The 21487-nt window shown below is 37.8% G+C and overlaps 1 protein-coding gene across 6 annotated transcripts in view; it reads right to left on the bottom strand.

The window, feature by feature from the left end:
- Positions 1 to 2050: 2050 nt before the first annotated feature.
- DDIAS (DNA damage induced apoptosis suppressor) overlaps positions 2051 to 21487 on the bottom strand; it is a 36297-nt gene continuing 16860 nt past the window's right edge. For 4 of the 6 annotated variants that reach the window (XM_057552888.1, XM_057552886.1, XM_057552887.1 and 1 more), the window contains one exon: positions 17524 to 20504. In XM_057552888.1, coding sequence (XP_057408871.1) covers positions 17904 to 20504 — 2601 coding nt within the window. In that variant the 3' untranslated portion in view covers positions 17524 to 17903. Of the gene's footprint in view, positions 3431 to 14305; positions 14590 to 17519; positions 20505 to 21487 lie in introns of those variants that run through there. The other 2 variants (XR_009009254.1, XM_057552890.1) reach the window with 2 other exon arrangements.

Genomic DNA, 21487 nt, shown 5'->3' with positions numbered 1-21487 from the left:
CAACTGTAAAATATGGACACTAGATTAGATATCTTTAAGATACCTTCCAGCTAAAACACATTATATGGTTCTATTTTTTTAGACATATCATTTAAAATATTATCCTTCATAATTAGGAATGAGACTACTTATGCATTACTAATAAGGCACTAATTCATTCACCCATTCATTCATTCACCATTTATTGAGCATATACTATAGGGTAGGTGCAGGAATCTGCTTTTAGCTGTCTCTCACCTCCACTGCAGGAGTCACGGATTTGCACCTTTTCTTGAAACTCATCCCCACTTCACCTCTTGCCTCTCACTCTGCCTTGCGATATGCATTTGAGAGACAAATGTCCTGGATTAAGACTGAGTACAGTGGGTCATGCAGCATGGTAGAGTTAACAGGATAAAAAGGAATCGCACTATGACTTTGGGCTCCCTGGCCTGGTGTTCTTTAGTTAACTGAGCATAGGCAATCTGTAACCTTATTTGACATTAACATTCACAAATATTGGGCTTTGCAAAATCACTTACTATAATTTTGTTTTTGTCCAATGATAGCTTCTCAGCAGTTGGCATGAGACTCAATTTTGCTCTTTTAACACGTTTATTAAAAAGATGTGTTTGCAGGAATTTCTCTTCTGAATTTATATATCCTGTGGTTTTTAAGTGTTCTATTATTATTAATTTGAATCATGTGAAATTGTGTTTTTTAGGTCAAAATCAGTCAGATATTGGCAATTTCATATGATTCTAATATGACCTAGTTAGTCGTAAGCAGCAAAGACTGCGAGGCAAATACCACCAGTTGGAGGAGAAACTTTGACTCTTAAGTGTTTTCATTCTGGTTTTTTTTTTTTTTTTTTTTTGCCATCAAGGGAATTTTGACAAGTTTATTTCAACTTGCGCATCGGTTTTTTCCATTAGTTAAATGGAACAAATTGCAAACTCGAATAGAATTTTTAAATGCTTATTCATGTACAAATCAGTACAGATCACTGGAAGAAAATTATAAATGTGGTTTACTCCCCAAATATCTAAATGTTTAGGTCATTGTGTTTCTCATTTGGGCAATGTAATGATTCAGATACACAATTCTTTGGCAAATTGGAAATCAGTGTTTTGAAAAAACTTGAGGATCACTGCCATTAATTTACTCAATTATTTCACATCTTCTGACTGGCAGACTCTGCCTGCTATATGCTATCTATATACTCCCAAACACATCTGCAGCTGAGAGATGAAACCTGGAGCTATTTTTAAACCACAATCATGTGGCTGTGCTTTTGGCCAGGTGCTCACCTCTGAAGATTTCAAGACCCAAAATATCTTATTTCCATTACTTGCAGGAAACCACATATTAGTAACATAAGACAGACTATCTAAATTTTAATACTTGGAATTTATTCAGGCTTCCCAGAGAATAGTTGTATTTTCACATCTAGATAAAAATAAGCTTGAGGAAACAGGCTAGTCTTTCTGACTTTGATCTTAAAGATGAAACCACAAGAACTAACAACTTGTAAGTGGCCTAAAATTCTATAAAGTTTACTGATGTTCATATTTACATTTAGTCCTGATTGTAAACTAGTGAAATACTTTCAGCAGTTTTGGAGTAGAAAGTGCACAGGTAGGGACTTCCCTGGTGATCCAGTGGTTAAGACTCTGTGCTTCCACTGCAGGGGGCACAGGTTCGATCCCTGGTCAGAGAACTAAGATCCTGCACGCCGTGTGGCCAAAAAAAAAAAAAAAAAAAAAAAAAAAAAAAAAAAAAAAAAAAAAAAAAAGTGCACTGGTATAGAAGACAAAGATTAAGACCCTGCTTTGAACATGGAAAGCATTCTAGGCAAGTTATTTAACCTCTTTTTACCTCAGTTTCCTCATTATAAAATGAGGGTCTCAACACTGGTATTCATTTATTTATCAAGCACCTACTATGTCCCAAGTAGTGTTCTAGTCACAGAAACTATAGCAGTGAACAAAGTTTAAAGAAACAAAACTAAAACAACTTACTTTCATGGAATTGATTTAGCATGGGAGGGGTAGAAAATAAAGAAATACATAATAATGTCAGGTGGTGATAATTAGTATGGAGAAAATGAACCTGGGCAAGGAGAGAAGCAGTGATGGTAGAGTGTTGATATGTTATATAAGGTGGTTAAGGGAGGCCCTCATTGATAACATGTCATTTAATAGTAGACCTGAAAGAAGTGACAGAGTGAATGGTGTATGTATTTTGGTAAAAAGTGTTCTAGGCAGAGGGAACAGAATGTACAAAGGCCTCAAGGCAAAGGGATGCCAACAAGGCTAAAACAAAATGAAAAAGTGAGGGGCAAAGGTTTGAGGGGAGTGGTGGCATGGATCATTGCACTTTGGAGTCCATTGCAAAGACTTTTGTTTTTAGACTTAGAGTGAGCTGGAGCCTTTGGAGGGTTTTGAGTAGAGGAGTGACTTTACTTATATTTTAACAAGATCACCCTGCTGCCCTGTTGAGGGTAGATTATAAACAGGCAAAGGCAGTACCAGGGAGACTATTTAAGGAGATCACTGCTATAATCCAGGTGAAAGAAGGTGGCCTGGGACATGGGAGTAGGTGTGGAGATTGTGGGAAGTGCTCCTATTCTGGCTATATTTTATTTAACTTTTTTTTTTTTTTTTTTAAATTGAGCTGGGGCTTCCCTGGTGGCGCAGTGGCTAAGAATCCACCTGCCAATGCACGGGACATGGGTTCGAGCCCTGGTCCGGGAAGATCCCACACGCCGCGGAGCAACTAAGCCCGTGTGCCACAACTACTGAGCCTGCGCTCTAGAGCCCGCAAGCCACAACTACGGAGCCCACGTGCCACAACTGCTGAAGCCTGCGTGCCTAGAGCCCGTGCTCCACAACAAGAGAAGCCACTGCATTGAGAAGCCCCATGCACTGCAACGAAGAGCATCCCCCGCTCACCGCAATGCCCGTGCGCAGCACTGAAGACCCAACACAGCCAAAAATAAAATAAATTAAAAAAATAAATTTTTTTTAAAAAATTAAAAATAAAATACTAAAAAATAGAGCTACTCATATTTTTTAAAAATTGAGCTATAATTGACATATAACATTGTATTAGTTTCAGGTGTGCAACATAATGATTTGACACATGTATATATTGCAAAATGATTGCCACAATAATGCTAGTTAACATCCATCACCACACACAAACAAGTTTTTGTGTGTGTGATGAGAACTATTTAACTTTTTATTATAGAAAATGTCAAACATAGGTAAAACATAGTAGACTAGTATTGATATAATGAACCTCCATGTACACATCACTCACCTTCAACAATTATCAACTCATGATCAATCTTGTTTCTTCTATATTCCCATTTTCTCCATTCTGTATTGTTTTGCAGCAAGGCCCACATATCATGTAATTTCATCTAAAAATACTTCAGAATGTATCACTAAAAGAAGTTAAAAGACAATAATATTATAATCATATCTAAAAAGTTTTAAATAATTTTTAATGCCCTCAAACATGGATTCTGTATATATTTTAAAGATAGAGCCTACAGGTCTTGCTCATGGTTTGTTTGTTTATTTATTATTGTTTTATTTTTTTGGCCGCCCTGCACAGCAGTTTGTGGGATCTTAGTTCCCTGACCAGGGATTGAACCCGGGCCCTTGGCAGTGAAAACACCGAGTCCTAACCGCTGGACCACCAGGGAATTCCCATTGCTCATGGTTTAGATGTAGAGAAAGAGGAGTCAAGGATGACACTGAAGTTATTAGCTTAAGCAACTGGTAGTGTTTTACTGACATTTATAAGGAAAACACTGTTGGAGGAGTAGTTATGGCGGGCAGGGTGAACCAGGAGTTTGGTTTAGGACCCGTCCAGTTTGAGATGTCTATTTGATATCCAAATAGAGATATTGAGTTGGCAGCTATATATATGCTTCTGAAATTTGGGAAGATCAGGCTGGAGGTAGAAATTTGGGAGCTGATACCACAATGATGGTACTGAAAGTCATAAAACTGTTTGATGTCACCAAAGAAGTGAATATAAGTGGAAAAGAGGACTGAGCACTGAACCCTGGAGCACTCCAACACTTAGTCAGGGATAAGAAAGAACCAGCAAGGGACAGAACACATGACCAGTGAAACAGGAAGAAAACAGGGTGGTATTCTGAAAGCCTAGTGAAGAAAGTATTTCAAGGAGGATGCAATCACCTGTGTCAAATGCTGCTAATACATTAAGAAAGACGAGGACTAAGAGATGACCATGGAGTTAGCAAGGGTGAAGGTCATGGGTGATGCTGAAAGAGTTATTTTATCAGAGGGATGGGGATGAGAGAATGCCTTGCTTGGGTTCAGGAGAATCAGAAGAGAGATGAACAGTGGCTATAATATAAATCTTTTAAGGAGTTTTTGCTGATAAGGGGTGCTGAGAGGAATATGAAGTCAAAAAAGAGTTTTATTTTTAAAGCAGGATATATTAGCACTGATGGGAATGATGATGGAATGAGATAGTGAGAATGTGAAATAATGTAATATATATGGGTACCTAACACATAGAAGGCATACAAATGTTAGTTCTTTTCTCTTTGGGCCTTTTTAATAGAGTTAAACAACCTGGAGCCATAGACAGCTGTTTTACTAATAAGTGGGCATCGAGAGCAGAATTGTTTAGCTTTAGATAATTGTGCAAGGCAAAATGTGGGTGAAATACAGATATATGTGGCATATTTGGTTACATATAATAATAAACCTGAGAAAACAAGGCAGGGTTTTCTTTTTCTCATGTGAAAGAAGTCTAGAGGTTGGAAGCCTGGAACGGGTAGTACTGTGGTTTCATGGTATTATCAGTGACTTGGGCTCTCTCTCATTCTGGCCTCTATTTTCAAGATCACCTTCCTTCCAAGATGGCTGCTAGAGGCCTAGCCATCACGTCCCAGTCTCAGCAGCAGGAAGGAAGAAAGAGAAAGGAAGGAGGAAGAAGGGCTTGATCCCTTCATTCTAAGGGAACTTCTTGGAAGTTCCATGCAACATTTCCATTTATATCTTTCTGGCCAGAACTTGACCTGCCAGGGAGGCGGGGAAATACAGTCTTTCAATAGGGCATATTTCTCTCCTGAATAAGATAGGGGTTTTATTACAAAGGAAGAAGCAGAGAATGGATATTAGGGTAGGCTGTTAGCAATCTTTGCCTTAGCATTTGTGGGAAGAGCATGGACAAAAGACCTATGTTTGAACCCTAGCTCTACCATATACTGGTTGTGGCCTTGAACAAGTTATTTTATCTCTGTGCCTCAATTTTCTCTTCTTTAAAATTGAGCCAATACTAGTGCTCAGAATACTAGTGCTACTCTGAGGATTAAATGAAATAATACAAGTGCCATTGTGTCTGGCATATAATAGGCACATGATAAATAACACTACATATATGAAATAAAAATTAGTCATCTAGCAGGCCATTGAGAGATGGTGTCTTAGTCTCTTCAGGCTGCTATACCAAAATTCCATAGATTGGATGGCTTATAAACACCAGAAATGTATCTCTTACAGTTCGGGAAGCTGGGAAGTCCAAGATCAAGGTGCCTGCAGATTTGGTATCTGGTGAGGGTATGTTTCCTGGTTCATAGATGGTCATCTTTTCACTGTGTTCTCACATGGCACAAGGGGTGAGGGAGCTCTCTGTGACCTCTTTAATAGGGCTTTTCCCTCATGACCTAATCACTTCCCAAAGACCCTACCTCCAAACATCATCACTTTGGGGATTAGGTTTCAACATATGAATTTCGGGGGGTGGGGGGGACACAAACATTCAATCTACAGCAGATTGTATTAGTTAATTGGGCTGATTGGCTGCTTAGTTACAGGTTCAATATGAGAGTTACCATACCCACTTCCCCTTTGTTGCATAAGAAATACCCCAAGATCTAGGAGAGTTGTAACATACTGTCAATGGCATTTGACTCCAGTTAACTTAATCATGTCCATTAAGCTTATGCTTTCAATGAATCCCTTCATCTGATACCAGCCAAACTGCAAGCCCTGAGACAAGTAATCTGGTTAAGGCCTGCTGAAAAAATGCCTATTTTACCAAACACATGTATCTTAAGCTTAGATCTTCAAAGAGTGGGAAAATGCTTCTCCAGCTCCTGCTGATTTTTAGGTCTCTGTTTTAGCCATCTTTGATAACATCTATTTTGGTTGGTTGACTTTGTAATTATTGGAGTCATAGTCAATAGCCAGTGTATACAGCACCTGGATCTAATTACAGGTGCTGTTGTGTCTATCAACCCAGGCCCTGAGCCCTTGTACTTGCTGTATACAAAATGAAAAAGCCACTGGTCAGCCCTGGGTTTTGCAATGTCGTGAGTTATCATTTCCCACCCAAGGCAGGCAAGGGATGGACAAACACTTGGCTCTTGGCAGAGCTGGTTGCTCTAGTTAGCAGAAAATTCTTCGGCCAGTGAAGGAACTGTGATGAAGGGAGATAGGCCAAGCGGTCATACACTTCAGCTTGGCACCTAAAGGGAACTGCAGGAAACAGATTGAATCCTATTAGGGAAAAGGCAAGATTTTTATAGGTTAGTTCATTTCTCTCCCATGGAGATAATTTTCTCTTATCCCATCACAAATTAATTTAGGCTGAAAGTGCAAGTGATGGATCAGATAAAAACAGTGCAGAATACTTCACCTGCCTTCAACCTTAAATTATTCAAGTGGCTGCAGCCACTGGTCAACAAGAAGGCAGAAGTTGTTTCACAGAGAAATGCCTGTCCTAAGAGGTGAGGGTTCATGCAACATTCCCCCTAAGGCCTGAGAGGTGGTGCAGTGCACTGGAAAAATCAGAGCTTTGGCTCTGCCACTTAGTGATGTGGCCTTGGCCTTGAGTGAGTTACTTGACTTCTGTAAATGACAAAGTATGTAAAATAACTATGAGGACTGGCCCAGAGAGAGATGCTCCACCTGTCTGTGCCTTTTGTTTCCCTCATTACAATGCACCTACTTACATTCTTTTCAATTATTTTTAAAACATTAAAAAATATAAACTAAAACATGAATGCAGGAAAACAAGTGTATCATTTAGTAAACTATTATAAGGTAAACACACTTGTATTTGAGTCAAGAAATAGAACTTTGCCAACCACTCCTGAATCTCCTCTCCTCAAAGAAACGATCTTGACTTTCATAGTGATCAAGGAATTGACATACACAAGTGTGCATCTCAAGGCATTGGAGTTTAGTCTTGCCCATTTAAAAAAAATTTCATGTGCTTTTTAAATGATTTACAGGCTCCTCCTCCATTTTTTTCTTTTCCTTAAAATCATCTGTTGAAGAACATGCACTGTCTGATATGCAGTTTCCTAGTCTGGATTTTGCTGATTTCATTTTTATTGGTGTAGGTCTGCATGTTCTTTTGTCAGTTGTGTATTTTGCAAATAGACAGCTAGATACAGAGGCGAGATTAGACTCAGGTTCAATACCTTTGGCAAGATTAAAGGAAGTTATATATTCTTTCATCTGGAAGCATATAATATCTTGTCTTTTTAGTTTTTTTGAAGATCTAACTGGCTTTATTGAATGATTCATGAATCAGGCAACTCATCTAGTAAATAGACAGGTGTTCCTTGTCTCTTTTTGGAATATTAGCAGCCATTGATGCTCAATGAGCACATCCATTATTCATTGGGGATTGCAAAATGGTGATATTCCATTTCTATCATTTATGAAATGTATTAGTTGGAGTCGTTATAAGGAGAACTTCCCTACAGCTATTTGGTTATCCAATGGTACAGTTTATATAAGAAAATTAAGATAAATGTTTAATTCTTTCCCTTTGTTTTTATCAGTTTTCAAGATAATGAATTGGTTCTCTATCATCATTTGAAGGCACCTAGTGTTTAAAGTATCATTATACTCGTGAAAGATATACACGTATATATGTCTATATGTGTATATATGTGTACGTGTATACATATAATGCCATATACTCTGATTTTCACTTTTTTTAAACGTTTTTCACTGGTTTTTGTGTATCCTTCCAGTTAATATTCTACACATATAAAACCATTTATAAATGTTGATGGTTATTTGTTTCACTATTTTGCTATTAAAAACAATGCTAATGGAATATCTTTCTTTACTACTTCTTTATATATGAATATAATTGTGGGATAACTTCCTATAAGTGGAAATGCTTTTATAATTTTCATAGATAATGCCAAATTATCTTACACAGAATTCATACCAATTACATTGCCATCAACAATGAATCAGTGATAAGGGATTATTTCCAAAAATACTTTGGGTTGCAAGGGGGAAGCAAGGGGTCAGAAAAGGATTGGATTTTAATAGAGGGAGAAAGATGGGAAGAAGCCATGGTGGAGGTGAGGAATTGGAACTGGGTAAAGGAATTACAACCATAGAGCAGATGCTAATTCAAAATGGTATCGAAGAATAAAGGGGTAGGTGAAAGCAAACAGAAAATTCTGGTATTGGAAGGTGTGGTGGTGTAGAAAGAACACTGAATTTGATGGCAGGAACCATGTTCCACACTTACTGTCTTATTTAACTCTCATAGTAGCTTTAAGAGGTATTATTTCTCTTTTACAGATAAGATAGTAGAGGCTATGGGGATAACAATACCTATTTCACAGGATTGAATGAAAGCTAAATGATAGAATGTATGTGACATCATGTATTAGAGTGTGAGCTTCTTGATAGCAGTTATCTTAAACCTAGCACAGTGCCAGGTACATTCTGGAACTCAACAAACAATTTGCTGAATACTTTTAATGAATGCTAGAACCTAACAAAGGTCTGCCACATAAGTTATGGTTATCAAGAAATGGTTATTGACTCTTTAAAGACCAGCAGCTAAAAGAAAAGTCTGGTTGGCTGTGGTATCACATTAGATTCTGGTACATATGCATACATAATCAGTCATCTAATAGGTATAGATATGACTTTCACAACTGATAATTATCAAAGAAATCTATAAAATGAATAATGCTGATTGAGAAAACCATATATCTAAAATTTCTCCCTTAGATAAATTTAGGAGTCTATATTTTATGTTTTCCTTGGTAAACACTCTAGGGAAATAAAAAACAGCAGTTTACATATATTTTACTCATTAAATGGTAGCAGTCTATTAATGAATTGAGGTTGGTTTTTAAATTTATATATAAAAATTTACTTCACCACTTCCTTTCAAAACTAATATAAGGCATTTTTATAATAAAGGGCACTTATGCCATAATGTTAATAAAAATGGAAATAAAATTCAGATCACTTAAAAGGAGGGAGCAAACCATAAGACCCAGTACAGTGGCTATAACTGAGCATCATGTTTGGTTTGGAATACTTTACAAGAAAAAGGAAAAACAGTCAAGGATGCAGTTCTCATTATTAGAAAATAATTAAGCGTATTAGTTTTAATGGAAGACAGGTTTTTTTGCCCCTGGTATTAAATTATAACCAAAACATTTCATTGCACCTTAGGTAGAAGATCCAGACTAGGCAGTGACTTTAAAGAACAAATGCTAACTAGATAATTCTTCTAGTTTTCCATCAGCTTTTCTCTAACCTTAAGTTTCCAGAGTGTTTTTCTATTTAATCATCCTATCATTAGTGCCAAGTACCCAGAAAACACATGATGTTTGTTGTATGAATTCTCGAATTAAAAGAAATGTTGTTGCCAATCTTTATTTAGTATTCAATAATAAAGGAGGCAGAATGCGGTAATAGAGTCCTGGAGTAAGAGTTAGGGTACTTCACGTTCTAACCTCAACCTTATGTAAATGTGAATTTTGGGAAGACTTTTAGCATCTTCGGGTCTCAGTTTCCTCATCTATGAGGTTTAGACCAGTGCTTTTTAACCCTGGATTCACATTAGAATCACCTGGAGAGTTAAAAAAAACTACTGATATGTGAGATTTACCCTCACAAATTCTGATAAATCTGGTCTGGGATGAGATCTAGGCATCAATATGGTTTTAAAAGGTCCCAAGTGATTTAAATGAGCAGCCTATGGATGAGAACCACTGATTCAGATGTTTTCCAAGGTCCCCTCCAGGTCTAAAATGCTAAGAACTGATGAGATCCAATATTTAGAAATTTAATAACTGTTTAACAGTCTAATAAGGTAGCTGCAACTTTGAGGGTAGTTTTTTTTTTTATCATCTAAAAGGAGTAAAAATCCTGGGACATTTATTATTAAATGATAATTCATGGCAGGTCAAATACTGTAATACAGTCACAAATAATTCAGCCATAAAAGATGGACAAAATGCTTAGGGGACAATCTTAACTCAGTTTTCATTGTTGTGTGAGGTATGGGGGACAGAAGATAACTTGCTCATGGTAAGGAATCTAATAGGATTAGGAATTGCCCATTAAGGCAGTACCTCAGAAGGTCTTCAGTGTAGGGGGAATCAGATATAAACCCTCAGCAGTGGAGGAAGGAAACAGTCCCTAAGAAGTTATAGTCATAATCTGACCCCTGTATGATTTAGCAACCCAAATTCAGCTCATTTGGCAGATATAAAAAACTCTCACAGTAGAAATTAACACAACATTATAAATCAATTATACTTCAATAAAATAAATTAAAAAAATAAAAAGCCCTCAAATATGAATTTAGTTTAAGTTGTTTTATACCGGTAGTGATTCCAGGCACTTGGCAGAAGCAAATGGAAATCCTTCCCCAGAAAGCATTTTCTTAGGCCTCAGAATTCTCATGAATAATTTTCCAAAGAAAACAAGTAGCTCCAGCTAAACTAGGCCTCAAGGAAACATGGCACTATGAGTGAGAACCAGCAGAAAAAAAATATGACAATAGGGACCTATCAAGACTTTAGTTACTGAAACTGTCAAACACAGAATATAGAACAACTATGCTTACTGCGTTTAAAGTAGTAACAGATAAACCTGAAAATGTCTAGAGGAAAAAGAAGACTTTAAAATGTGATCTAGCAAATATGAAAAAAAAAAATCCAGCTTTCAGAAAATACATAATTTTTGAAAGAAAAACTCAATGGGTAGATAGAAAAGTAGATTAGACACAGATGAAGAGGTCAGAAGAAATTGTATAGAATGCAGCACAGATATAAAAGGAAAACAATCAAGGAAAGGTTAAGAGAAATGAAAGAGTGAGAATGCATAACACGTTTCATTGGAATTCTCAAATGAGAGTGAATGGAGTAGAGGCAATATTTTAACATTATGGCTGAGAAATCTTTAGAACTGGTGAAAGGCACTAACGCACAGATTCAGTAAACTTAATGAATCTCAAGAAGAATTAAAAAAAGAAATCCATATCTCAACACATCATTAATAGAACTGAGGAACACTAAAGACAGAATAAAAATATCCAGAAAGAAAAATATCAGATTACTTAAAAAAAAAAAAAAAAAAAAAGGCAGTTAGCTGATTTCTCAACAGCAATGAGAGCCAGGGACAGTTGAATGGCATTGTGAGTGGAAAGAGAATAACCCCTACCCTAGAATTCTACACCCAGAGAAAATATCTTTCAAGACTGAGAGTGAAAATTGGGAATTCCCTGGTGGTCCAGTGGTGAGGACTTGGTGCTTTCACTGCTGTGGCCTAGGTTCAGTCCCTGGTTGGGGAACTAAGATCCTGCAAGCTGTGTGGAGTGGCCAAAAAAAAAAAAAGATTGAGAGTGAAAATAAAGACATCTTCAAACAAATAAATAAATATGCAAATTCAAAAAACCTGAGTTTTCCATCAAGAAAATCTCAACAGAAGAAATAATTCTGGGGACTTCACTGGTGGCAAAGTCATTAAGACTCTGTGCTCCTGATGCAGGGGGGCCTGGGTTTGATTGCTGGTGATCCCACATGCATACCACACGCAACTAAGGAGCCTGCATGCCCCAACTAAAGACCCGGAGCAACCAAATAAATAAATAAACAGTAAACTGCCAAAGCTGGGACACTCAAAACTCAAAAAACAACTCTGGAGAAAAAGAAAAAACTACATAGATAAAAGTTAAAAAAAAAAAAAATTCTGAAGGGCATATTTCAGACCAAAGGAAAGTGATATAAGATCTGGGATAAAACATAAATTGAAGGGCAAAGAGAATGGTAAATATGTGGGTAAATCTAAAACAAAAACAAAAAAACAAATATAAAAAACTGACTACAGAAACTATATCTTGTGGAGTTAAAAATACAGAATTAAAACTTATGACAAACATAATTAAAAGAAATAGTAAATGGATTAAAAAGATTTAAGGTTTTGGGAAAGGATTATAAGAAAAAGAAAGAAAGGAGAAGACATGAAACATTGAATAGACAGGATAAACAGGAAGCATGAAATACGATAAACTCAAATATATTTAAATTATTACATTAATTGTTAATGGATGAAATATTCCAGCTAGAGGACAAAGACTGTCAAACTGGACAATAAAACAAAACCAAACTATATGAGGTTTACAGGAAACATTTCTAAGACGTAAAGATACAGAAAGATTTAAAAGAGAAATGAGGGACTTCCCTGGTGGCACAGTGGTGAAGAATCCGCATGCCAATGCAGGGGACACGGGTTTGATCCCTTGTCCAGGAAGATCCCACATGCCACCGAGCAACTAAGCCTGTGGGCCACAACTACTGAGCCTGCTCTCTAGAGCTCACGAGCCACAACTACTGAAACCTGCATGCTCTAGAGGCCACGTTCTGCAACAGGAGAAGCCACTGCAATGAGAAGCCTGCACACCACAATGAAGAGTAGCCCTGCTTGCCACAACTAGAGAAAAGCCTGCGTGCAGCAACTAAGACCCAATGCAGCCAATAAATAAATAAATAAACAAACAAATAAAAGAGAAATGAAAAGCAAAAACAAAACCCACTAACCAAGACGAAACTAATGTAGTACAGTAATAACAATTAGATTTTAGGACAAAAAGCATTAATAGCAATGAAACGGGACTTTCCCCATGTCCATCAGGAAGACACAAGATTGAATTTGTGCCTAATAACATAGCCTCAAAATGAAATAAAAATTGACAGAACTAAAAGGAGAAATATACATATTCACAATCATAGAGGGAGATTTAAAAATCCCTCTTTCAATAATTAATAAAACAGGGGAAAAGTCGGTACAGATATAGATAATTTGAACATGATTAATATATTTAATACACACATATAAAATTCTGTGCCCAATAACTGCAGAACATACGTTCTTTTCAAGCACACCTAGAACATTTACAATCTGGCTATAGATTGGGCCAGAAAACGTCTCAACAAATTTCAAAGGACTGAAATAATATAGAATCATTTTTCTGACCACAGTGTAATTCAGGTAGAAATCATTCATAAAGAGATAGCTAGGGAAAGAATCCTTTCTGTTTGGAAATGAAGAAATACATTTGTAAAAAATTCATAGGTCAAAGAACCCACATGGAAATTATAAAACATTTTGAGCTGAATAATAAAACACTAACATACGAATTTGGTCTCAGGAGAGTCTAGATAAAAGACGGACTTTGAATTAAACAGCCTATGGGTGGTAACTATAGATGAGCGGATAAATTCAACCAAAGAGTGCATGTATTGGGTTGGCCAAAAAGTTCATTCGGCTTTTCAACAGAAGGGCCAATAACGGAACACTTAGAGGCACCATCTTTTAAAAGGCAGGCAAATGAAGCAGTCAAGGATAATAAGAGGGGATGATCAGACAGTATCTCTAAGACCTGAGTAAGAAAGGACCCTGCCCCAGCCCCATGCTTTAGAGGGTCTTCCTCAAGATTTTCTAAATTCACCTCCAGTTCCTGGGACTAAGGAAGGCACCCTAAGCCTGGATCTGGTCCCCACGTAGACTTGGTTGCCAGAATGCCTCTCTTGAGATTTTCAAGTCCCACTTTGATGCTGGGACACGTGCCATTTCTCCCATTTGAGGTACTCTCTGACCCTCTAACCCACTCACCTACTCTTCATGTGGAACAAATGCTCTAAGGAGCTCTGGGTCTTGTGCCTATGGAAGTTCCCTGGGTCTGAAGAGTGGACCATTTCTACTGGCCGAAGCAGTATTTCCTTCACACAATAGTATGGGACTGAGCTGCCAGAATGGTGCTTTTAGGTGACTCTCATATTGGACACAGAATGAATTTAGGGTTTTGGGTTACCAAACTATAGACCCTTGAGATTGAGTTGTATGTGTGGGTCTGTGCTTTGGCTCCCACTGGTCTGTGTTCCAACTGTGGGACTGTCTTTGGTCTGTAGACCACCAAGTTTGTGAGGATGGTGACATTGTTCTTAAATTCTGTCCACCTCCCACCACTGGCACCAAGGAGGTCCCCTTACCCTCTCTGCAGGTTCTGCACTGTGTGTCAGGACAGGCCCATCTAATCTGAGGCCTTTTAAGACTGCTGCTCTGCTATGCCAGCTGGCTCTTCCAATCAATGTCCTCTCATTTCCAATTGACAGTGGCATTGTGCTCTCTAGGTTTGGGCTTAACCCATGCTGATGGAGGAATGGGCATTCCTTGTGCAAATGAAACTACTCTTCTTGATCCATCCGTGGGCCTCTTGACTATTCTTCCTGGGTGTGGCTAAGAGATCACAGTTTGGGAATGCAGTAATTACAGCCTAAAAAGTTCAAGAGAAGACATGGTTAGAATATGTGCACTACGTTTATGCTAGAAAAGTCCAAATGCTAAATATAACCAGAAAATGAATTATTATTCACATTTTCCTGCATACTGTGTGTAAGACCTGCATTTTTGGTAATCACCAATGAAGCAGAGTAACAACATTTGAGAGAGTTACTGGAAGCCAGTACTCACGGTGGCACAATGGATGCAGCATCATGAATAAAGATGTAGCCAGCATTAAATAAATGACATTAGGGAACTGTAGAGGTAAGATCTATATAGTTCAATAGTAACTGCATTACTACTCTTTAATCACGGTGGGAGATATAAAATTAGCCAGGAATGGCACATTTGACAATAAAGAACATGAAGAGACTATATCCTTGGCCTGAGAAAGGGGTGCTGCTTGTATACTATAAAGAATCTTCACATGCACTGACTGGGCAATAAACACACATCTTTTTCTTATCCATTATTCTAAATCTTCATTGACGAACTACTCTACCTTACATGGAACCATGAATTTTGTAATACATCTTAAAATCAAATTGTTTATATAGGGTCTTGCAAAAAAAAAAAAAAATTTGCCCTGCAGGCACACCTGATCAGAGACTAGGAGAAACCAGAAACCATGAAAATGTTACCTGTATATAGAGTGTAAAGAGATCAAATAAAATAAGGAATGACAAATCCATTGGATTTGAGGGTTAGAAAACTACCAACACCATAGCCACTGGAGGTGGGGGAGAGAGAACAGATTGCAGCAGGTTGAATAGTGAGTGATATGAAAGTTGACAGTGACTATTTTTTGATGGAGACTGGCTATAAACAACAGTAGCTAGAAGTGAGGGAGCAAGCATTACATGGAGTGTCAAAAAGAATGAGTGAAACCGACTGTAAATCACTGAGTAAGTAAAAATTCTTGAGTACATAGTGATAGAGAGCAGGAAATGGAAACTCATTAACACCACTGGTAGGCAACTATAATACTGACTCTTTACTCTTAATAAAAGGAAAAAAAAGAAAAAAAGTACCTGTAGACTAGAGAGATCTGGTGGGCAACATCTTAAGCAAGCAATCTTACTTAGCATCATTAATAGTGGGACAACTTGACACTGTGTCTCCATTGATACAATATGAAGTGCACAACATAAATCTATTAAATATCTCTGCCCAAACCCTAAATCTAATCAAGTCTTTAGACCTTATTTACAGGAAATACTGGAGACAGAGAGACAAGGTAGTGATACTATAAAGAAGCAAATATAAAAATCTATATGTGGGACATTCTACAAAATAATGGTCTGATATTTTCATAAACCCAATGTGATGGAAAAAAAGAGGTGAACTTCTAGAAAGACACAGGAGACATAACCAAACACCATGGAGTCACCTTAATGAAATCCTGGTTAAACAACATCGACAACAATTACAACTTAGGGACAAGTAGAAAAACTTAAATATGGGCTAAACATTAGACAATATTGTAGAACTACTGTTATAGTTTTTAGTGTGATGATATTGTATCAATAATTATGTAGAAAAAAGTCCTTATTTTAAGAAAACTCATGTTGAAGTATTTCAAGGTAAAATGTCATATCTGCAGCTTACCTTAAAAAGGTTCAGCAAAGGGACTTCCCTGGTGGCGCAGTGGTTAAGAATCCGCCTGCAGGGGTCACGGGTTCGAGCCCTGGTCCGGGAAGATCCCACATGCTGCGGAGCAACTAAGCCTGTGCCACAACTACTGAGCCTGAGCTCTAGAGCCCGTGAGCCACAACTACTGAGCACATGTGCCACAACTACTGAAGCCCACGTGCCTAGAGCCCATGCTCCGCAACAAGAGAAGCCACCGCAATGAGAAGCCCGTGCACCGCAATGGAGAGTAGCCTCCGCTCGCCACAACTAGAGAAAGCTCGTGCGCAGCAACGAAGACCCAATGCAGCCAAAAATAAATAAGCTAATTAAAAAAAAAAAAGGTTCAGCAGAAACAACTATATATATCTATAGACACAATGGAAAAAATACACCCATACACAAAAGGCAAAATGTTAAATAATTGAATCTAGGTCGTATGTATAGATGCTATAACATTGTATCATTCTTTCAACTTTTGTTTTGCAAGTTTTCAAAATTAAAAGTGGGGGAAGGGGAGAGAGCCAGTAGAGCGAGACGATAAAGATGGGTATAATGGATCAACAGCCCAAAAAGAAAGATTAGCACTAAATAGGAGGTGTGCATTATTTCTGAGGTTAGAGGAAAAAGAGTTGTGGGTGAGTCGATACAGACAAGTGGGTAAGTATGGGTGTGGGAAGGTAAGGGAATACAGGTGATCTCCATGAAGTACGAGGCAAGAGTAGGTAGGTCGGTGGCACGAAGAGAGTGAAGATTTGGAATAGTTGCTGTGGGGAATGGCAAAGGGAGCTGACCAGAGGCACACAAAGCTTTTACAGGGTGCAGCTGAGGTGCTGCTAAGGACGTGAATGTCTAGAAACTATTCTTCATTTTTGCTCCTTATTAGCCCTTTGAGCTTATCTCCCTATCAGAGAACTGTTTACTCTTCTAGACCATGAGTTTCTGAGGTAAGGAGCTTGACTTTCATTTTTGAATTCCCAGCACCTAGCATAGTGCCTGGCATGTAGTAAGCATTCAACAAATAATTACTGGATAAAATAGTGACAGTTTCACATTTAACTCTAAATTGTAAGTGTTTATTGACCTTTCTTCTTATCCCCAGCCCATAGATGCTGCTGGGTTAACTGATTCTCTGCCATGCTCCCAGAGCAACATAAATTTAATATCCATTAAAAACTTCTATCATTGCATTTACTGCATTGTACTGAAATTGTCCGTTATATTTCTGTCTTACCCAGTAGACTAAAATCTTTTGAGATCAGTGGTGTTGTAGCTTTGTATCACAAACTCAGAACAGTAGTTGGCTTAATACATGGTAGACATTTTCTGATCTAAGCTGAACAATTAAGAAAGACTTTAAGTTTTGGTTTGCAAAGGCTTTATTTCTGAATGTATGTGTGATTTTAACAAATACTTTCAACAAGCAAAACTGACAATACATAAGTACAATCAATAATATAAGATAAAGTGCCAAATTATCTGAAATCAGAGTATTCTGGATAAAACACTGGGAAAAACAATGGCTTCCCCCCATTTAAAAAGGCACAACGGCACCTCTTTTCTATTTGCTTCTCTTCAAGTGTTCAAAATGGTAAGAACGCTTTCCATGACACTGGAGGCAAGAGTTTCCAAACAGACTTACCTTTAAAAGCTCAGAAATTGGGTTCAGGTGACATTTTATGAGAATAATTCAGGAGACCAAGCACTTTTAGTTTCAGGCACTGAAGGTGACCAATCTTCTGAAAATGCAAGGCAACATTTGACTTCTGAACGGGAACCAAGTCCCAAAACCGACTCTTTGAAAATCCAGCCTAACCCTGTACTGTTATAGTCAGGAGTTTTTGGTTCTGCTGCTGCAAGCATATTCTTCAAATTTAACTCTTTCTTAATTAAGCATTTATCAGTTCTTTGTTTGACATATTTCAGTTTTTTTCTTGGTAACTCTTTTTCATCAGGAGAATTATAAGCAGCAGGGCATTTCCTTAGACCCACGGCCTGGAATCCAAGCATTTCTGAAGGAAATACTTTTTGTGTGGTAGGAGGGACCCATTCATCAACATCAGTTTCAAGGTACTTAGCAACAGGACAGTTGTTGGAGATCTCTGGTTGTGTAATACTAGATACAGTAGGGCTTCTGGATTTCTGGCTGGGTGTCTTTATATTTTTTGGACAGCTAGGGGTGGCTTGCTGTGCATCATTTACAGAGGAAATCCTTGTCTTTTTATAGTTAGCATCAAGGTCCAAATAAAAGGCAGGTAATTTTTTGAAAGCTCCTGTCATTCCATGAATTCTAGTTTGGTGGAATCCTATAACTGGAGTTGACTGTGAACATGGAACAAAGTCTTGGCTATCTTCAAAATCATATTCTGAATCTGACTGAAAATGAGGTGGAGAGGGACATGTTTTTGGATACAGAGAGGCAGATGTGTTTTGCAAGGATAATTTTTGTGAAGACTGGCTGGAGTTTTCAGAGAGTGATCTCAATGAAAAATCAGATTCTGTATGATGACTTTCTGCCAAAGACTTTCCCCACTGTAACAAAATATCCTGTGACTTTTTGGTCATTTCTGTTGCCATGTCCATTTCTTTAGGACTATCATCAAAGAGATCAGCAGAAGCATTGTAGCAACCTTCATGACCAGTAGAACAGTTTGGTGTTAGGTTATTACCAGTGTGTTCATAAGACATTTCTTTCAATGTGTTCGTACTTTTATTTGGCATACTGCAAAGAGCTTCTAAAGGATATGTGAGTTTCCTGCAAATTGTCAAACTGTCACCCTGGTTCTTTGGCCGCCTACAGTATTGTTTATTTTCTAAGTTGTGAAGGTTGGAAACATCATTATACCTCCTAGAACTCAAAGTTGTCAACTTTTCACTCATTTCGGATAGTGATTTTTCTCCACATCCATTAAAATATTTGCTATTGAGACAAGAATGGTCAGTCTCTGAAGTATCGTGCTTAAGTGAAATTTCAGCCTCATGTGGTGGAATTCTGGTAGACTTAAGAGTAACTGTTGTGCCTGAGCCTTCTGAAGATGGAAACAGAGCTGACAGATAAACATTTGGTAGAAGATTTTCAGAAATGCCTCTTTCACTACTACTTATAGAGATAGTCTCTGCTGTGTTCTCTGGTTGTGACTCCTTATGAACACTAGGACTTGGATTTGCTTCACAGTTGGAAAGGAAGTTATTTTTGCTGGAGTTTGCTTTGACTGTTGCTTGTGGTGATCTTAAGCCTATAGGTGGTGTATGCAAGGATCTAGTAGTTCTCTGTGGAGTCACAGAAAACCTGCTGTGGTCTGCATGTAATTTACTGATGTCATTATCTAGATGACATTTCCTGCTACTGCCATCTGTCTGGGTTATAGCAATCTCACTTTCGATAGCTGCCAGAAATTTGTTTAGGCTTTCAGAGAGTGGAAGGTCAGCCCAGATCTCAGGGTCACAGTCCTGAGAACCCCCAGCTATCTCTTCAAGTCTGAGTGATGAAGGTGTACAACACATAGATCTCTCCTGAAAGCTAGCGGGGGTATCTACATCATGATACTGGTGACATGTTAGCTCATGCTGGGAATATATATTTTTAACTTCCACTGCACTGTGGAAGGATTTTGTATTACTTGGCTCAAGGGGCTCTTGCACTTTCAAAGGGAATAAATTAGAACCAGGAACTCCAATTTCATGATGATTGCTATGAACAGCACTTGGCTGATTAGCTTGTAAGCCAAGTTCTTCACCCGGCTTTTGTGCTGCACTCTTTTTATCCATATAAGAAACAGGGCTCCATAAACCCTGAATGGTATCATGACAGCTATTGGAACCAGTGGCCTCTGCAGAGGAAATGCACATTCTGTTCTGGTGAGGAGTATCAATGGCCTTGCTTTGTTCTGAAGCTGAAAAATCATCATCATCTGTTAGTTGTGAAACAATGGAAGTGAGTTCAAGTGATAGCTGCCAGAATCCTGAAAAATCATCTCTGCCATGGGACTCAAAACAACAAGAACTGCTGTCAGGGCCACATATGCTGCTGACGTCGCTATTTGAATTTTCGAAAGCAAGTAAGTGGCTATTTGGTGCCTGGGAGCCACAGCGAAGTTCCCTGATATCAGAAAGCTGCAAAAGCCGATGGAAATAGTCAATGACAGTGAAGCCTACGACACCTGGGTCTGGTAGAAGAATCTGGCAAGCTACTAGCGCTTTAACTTTTCTCTTGTGGTCTGAGTACTGCTCTAAGAGGTTGCTGGAACCTGAACCTTGTCCATGCTGGCTTTCAAAATTCTGTGAAAGAAGTAAATGAATTTAAATCAGAATAATATTTTCTTCCTTTGACTCAAATGTGAAACAGGGATTTAAAAGGTTAAAAACAGATGCAACTATAACCCCCACCCCCGTAATTTCAATTCCTCTAGCGTTATATGGTTTAACGCTAGAGGAATTGAAATTATGGGGAAGTAAACCTTGGAGTAAAGAGACTTGTCTTTAAATTTTGGTTCTAAAATTTCCTAGTGTTGGGACTTTGAACAAGTTATTAGGAGCCTTAGTTTTCTCATTTATAAAATAAGGATAAAAATGCAGGATTACTGTATTAGCAATAACACAAAAAAAACTGTAGTGCTTAGCAAATAGTAGTTGCTCAATAAATGGTAACTACTATTATATTTCTCATTAGCTTCCATAAGCTTTGAGTGTTTAAAGGAATGTATTCACTTTAAAAAAAAAAAAAAAGAAGAAAAAGAGCCATCTGAGATTTTAAGAAAGAAAACCTCTGTAGCTCCTGGTTTCATCTTCCCTTTGGGTTTTCTCACTGTTCAGCTGTGAAGTGCTGTATTCCACATTTTAAAACCCTGACTGCAGTGTAGGCAAAATACTGATTTGTTCCCTTTAGCATATAAGAGACAGAAAGCGATTACTCCTTCAGTCAGCACATTCTCTAGACTTTTTCTATAGTCACTTTTATAATTATTTAAGATGATCCTTCCTAACCTATTCTTACAGTTATCAACACTCAGTTACTTTGCCTTCAATGTTAGTTCCCTCTTTCTCCTTTTATCGATAAGATTAAAAAGCTAGAGTTGACGAAAGTTTTACTACAGAATCTGAACTGAATTTAGAGGGTATAGTAAATACCAAATATCAAAACAAAATATCTAACTTGTGAATTTATAATAAATGTAGATTTTTAAAGCTCTGAATGCATTTGAATGGGGCTCTTCTAACTTTTGAAAGAGGAAGTTGTCATACATGGTATTTTAACAGATCAC

This window comes from Balaenoptera acutorostrata, chromosome 9 (genome assembly GCF_949987535.1).
Source record: "Balaenoptera acutorostrata chromosome 9, mBalAcu1.1, whole genome shotgun sequence".
NCBI lineage: Eukaryota > Metazoa > Chordata > Mammalia > Artiodactyla > Balaenopteridae > Balaenoptera > Balaenoptera acutorostrata.
This window is presented reverse-complemented; position numbering and strand designations above follow the sequence as displayed.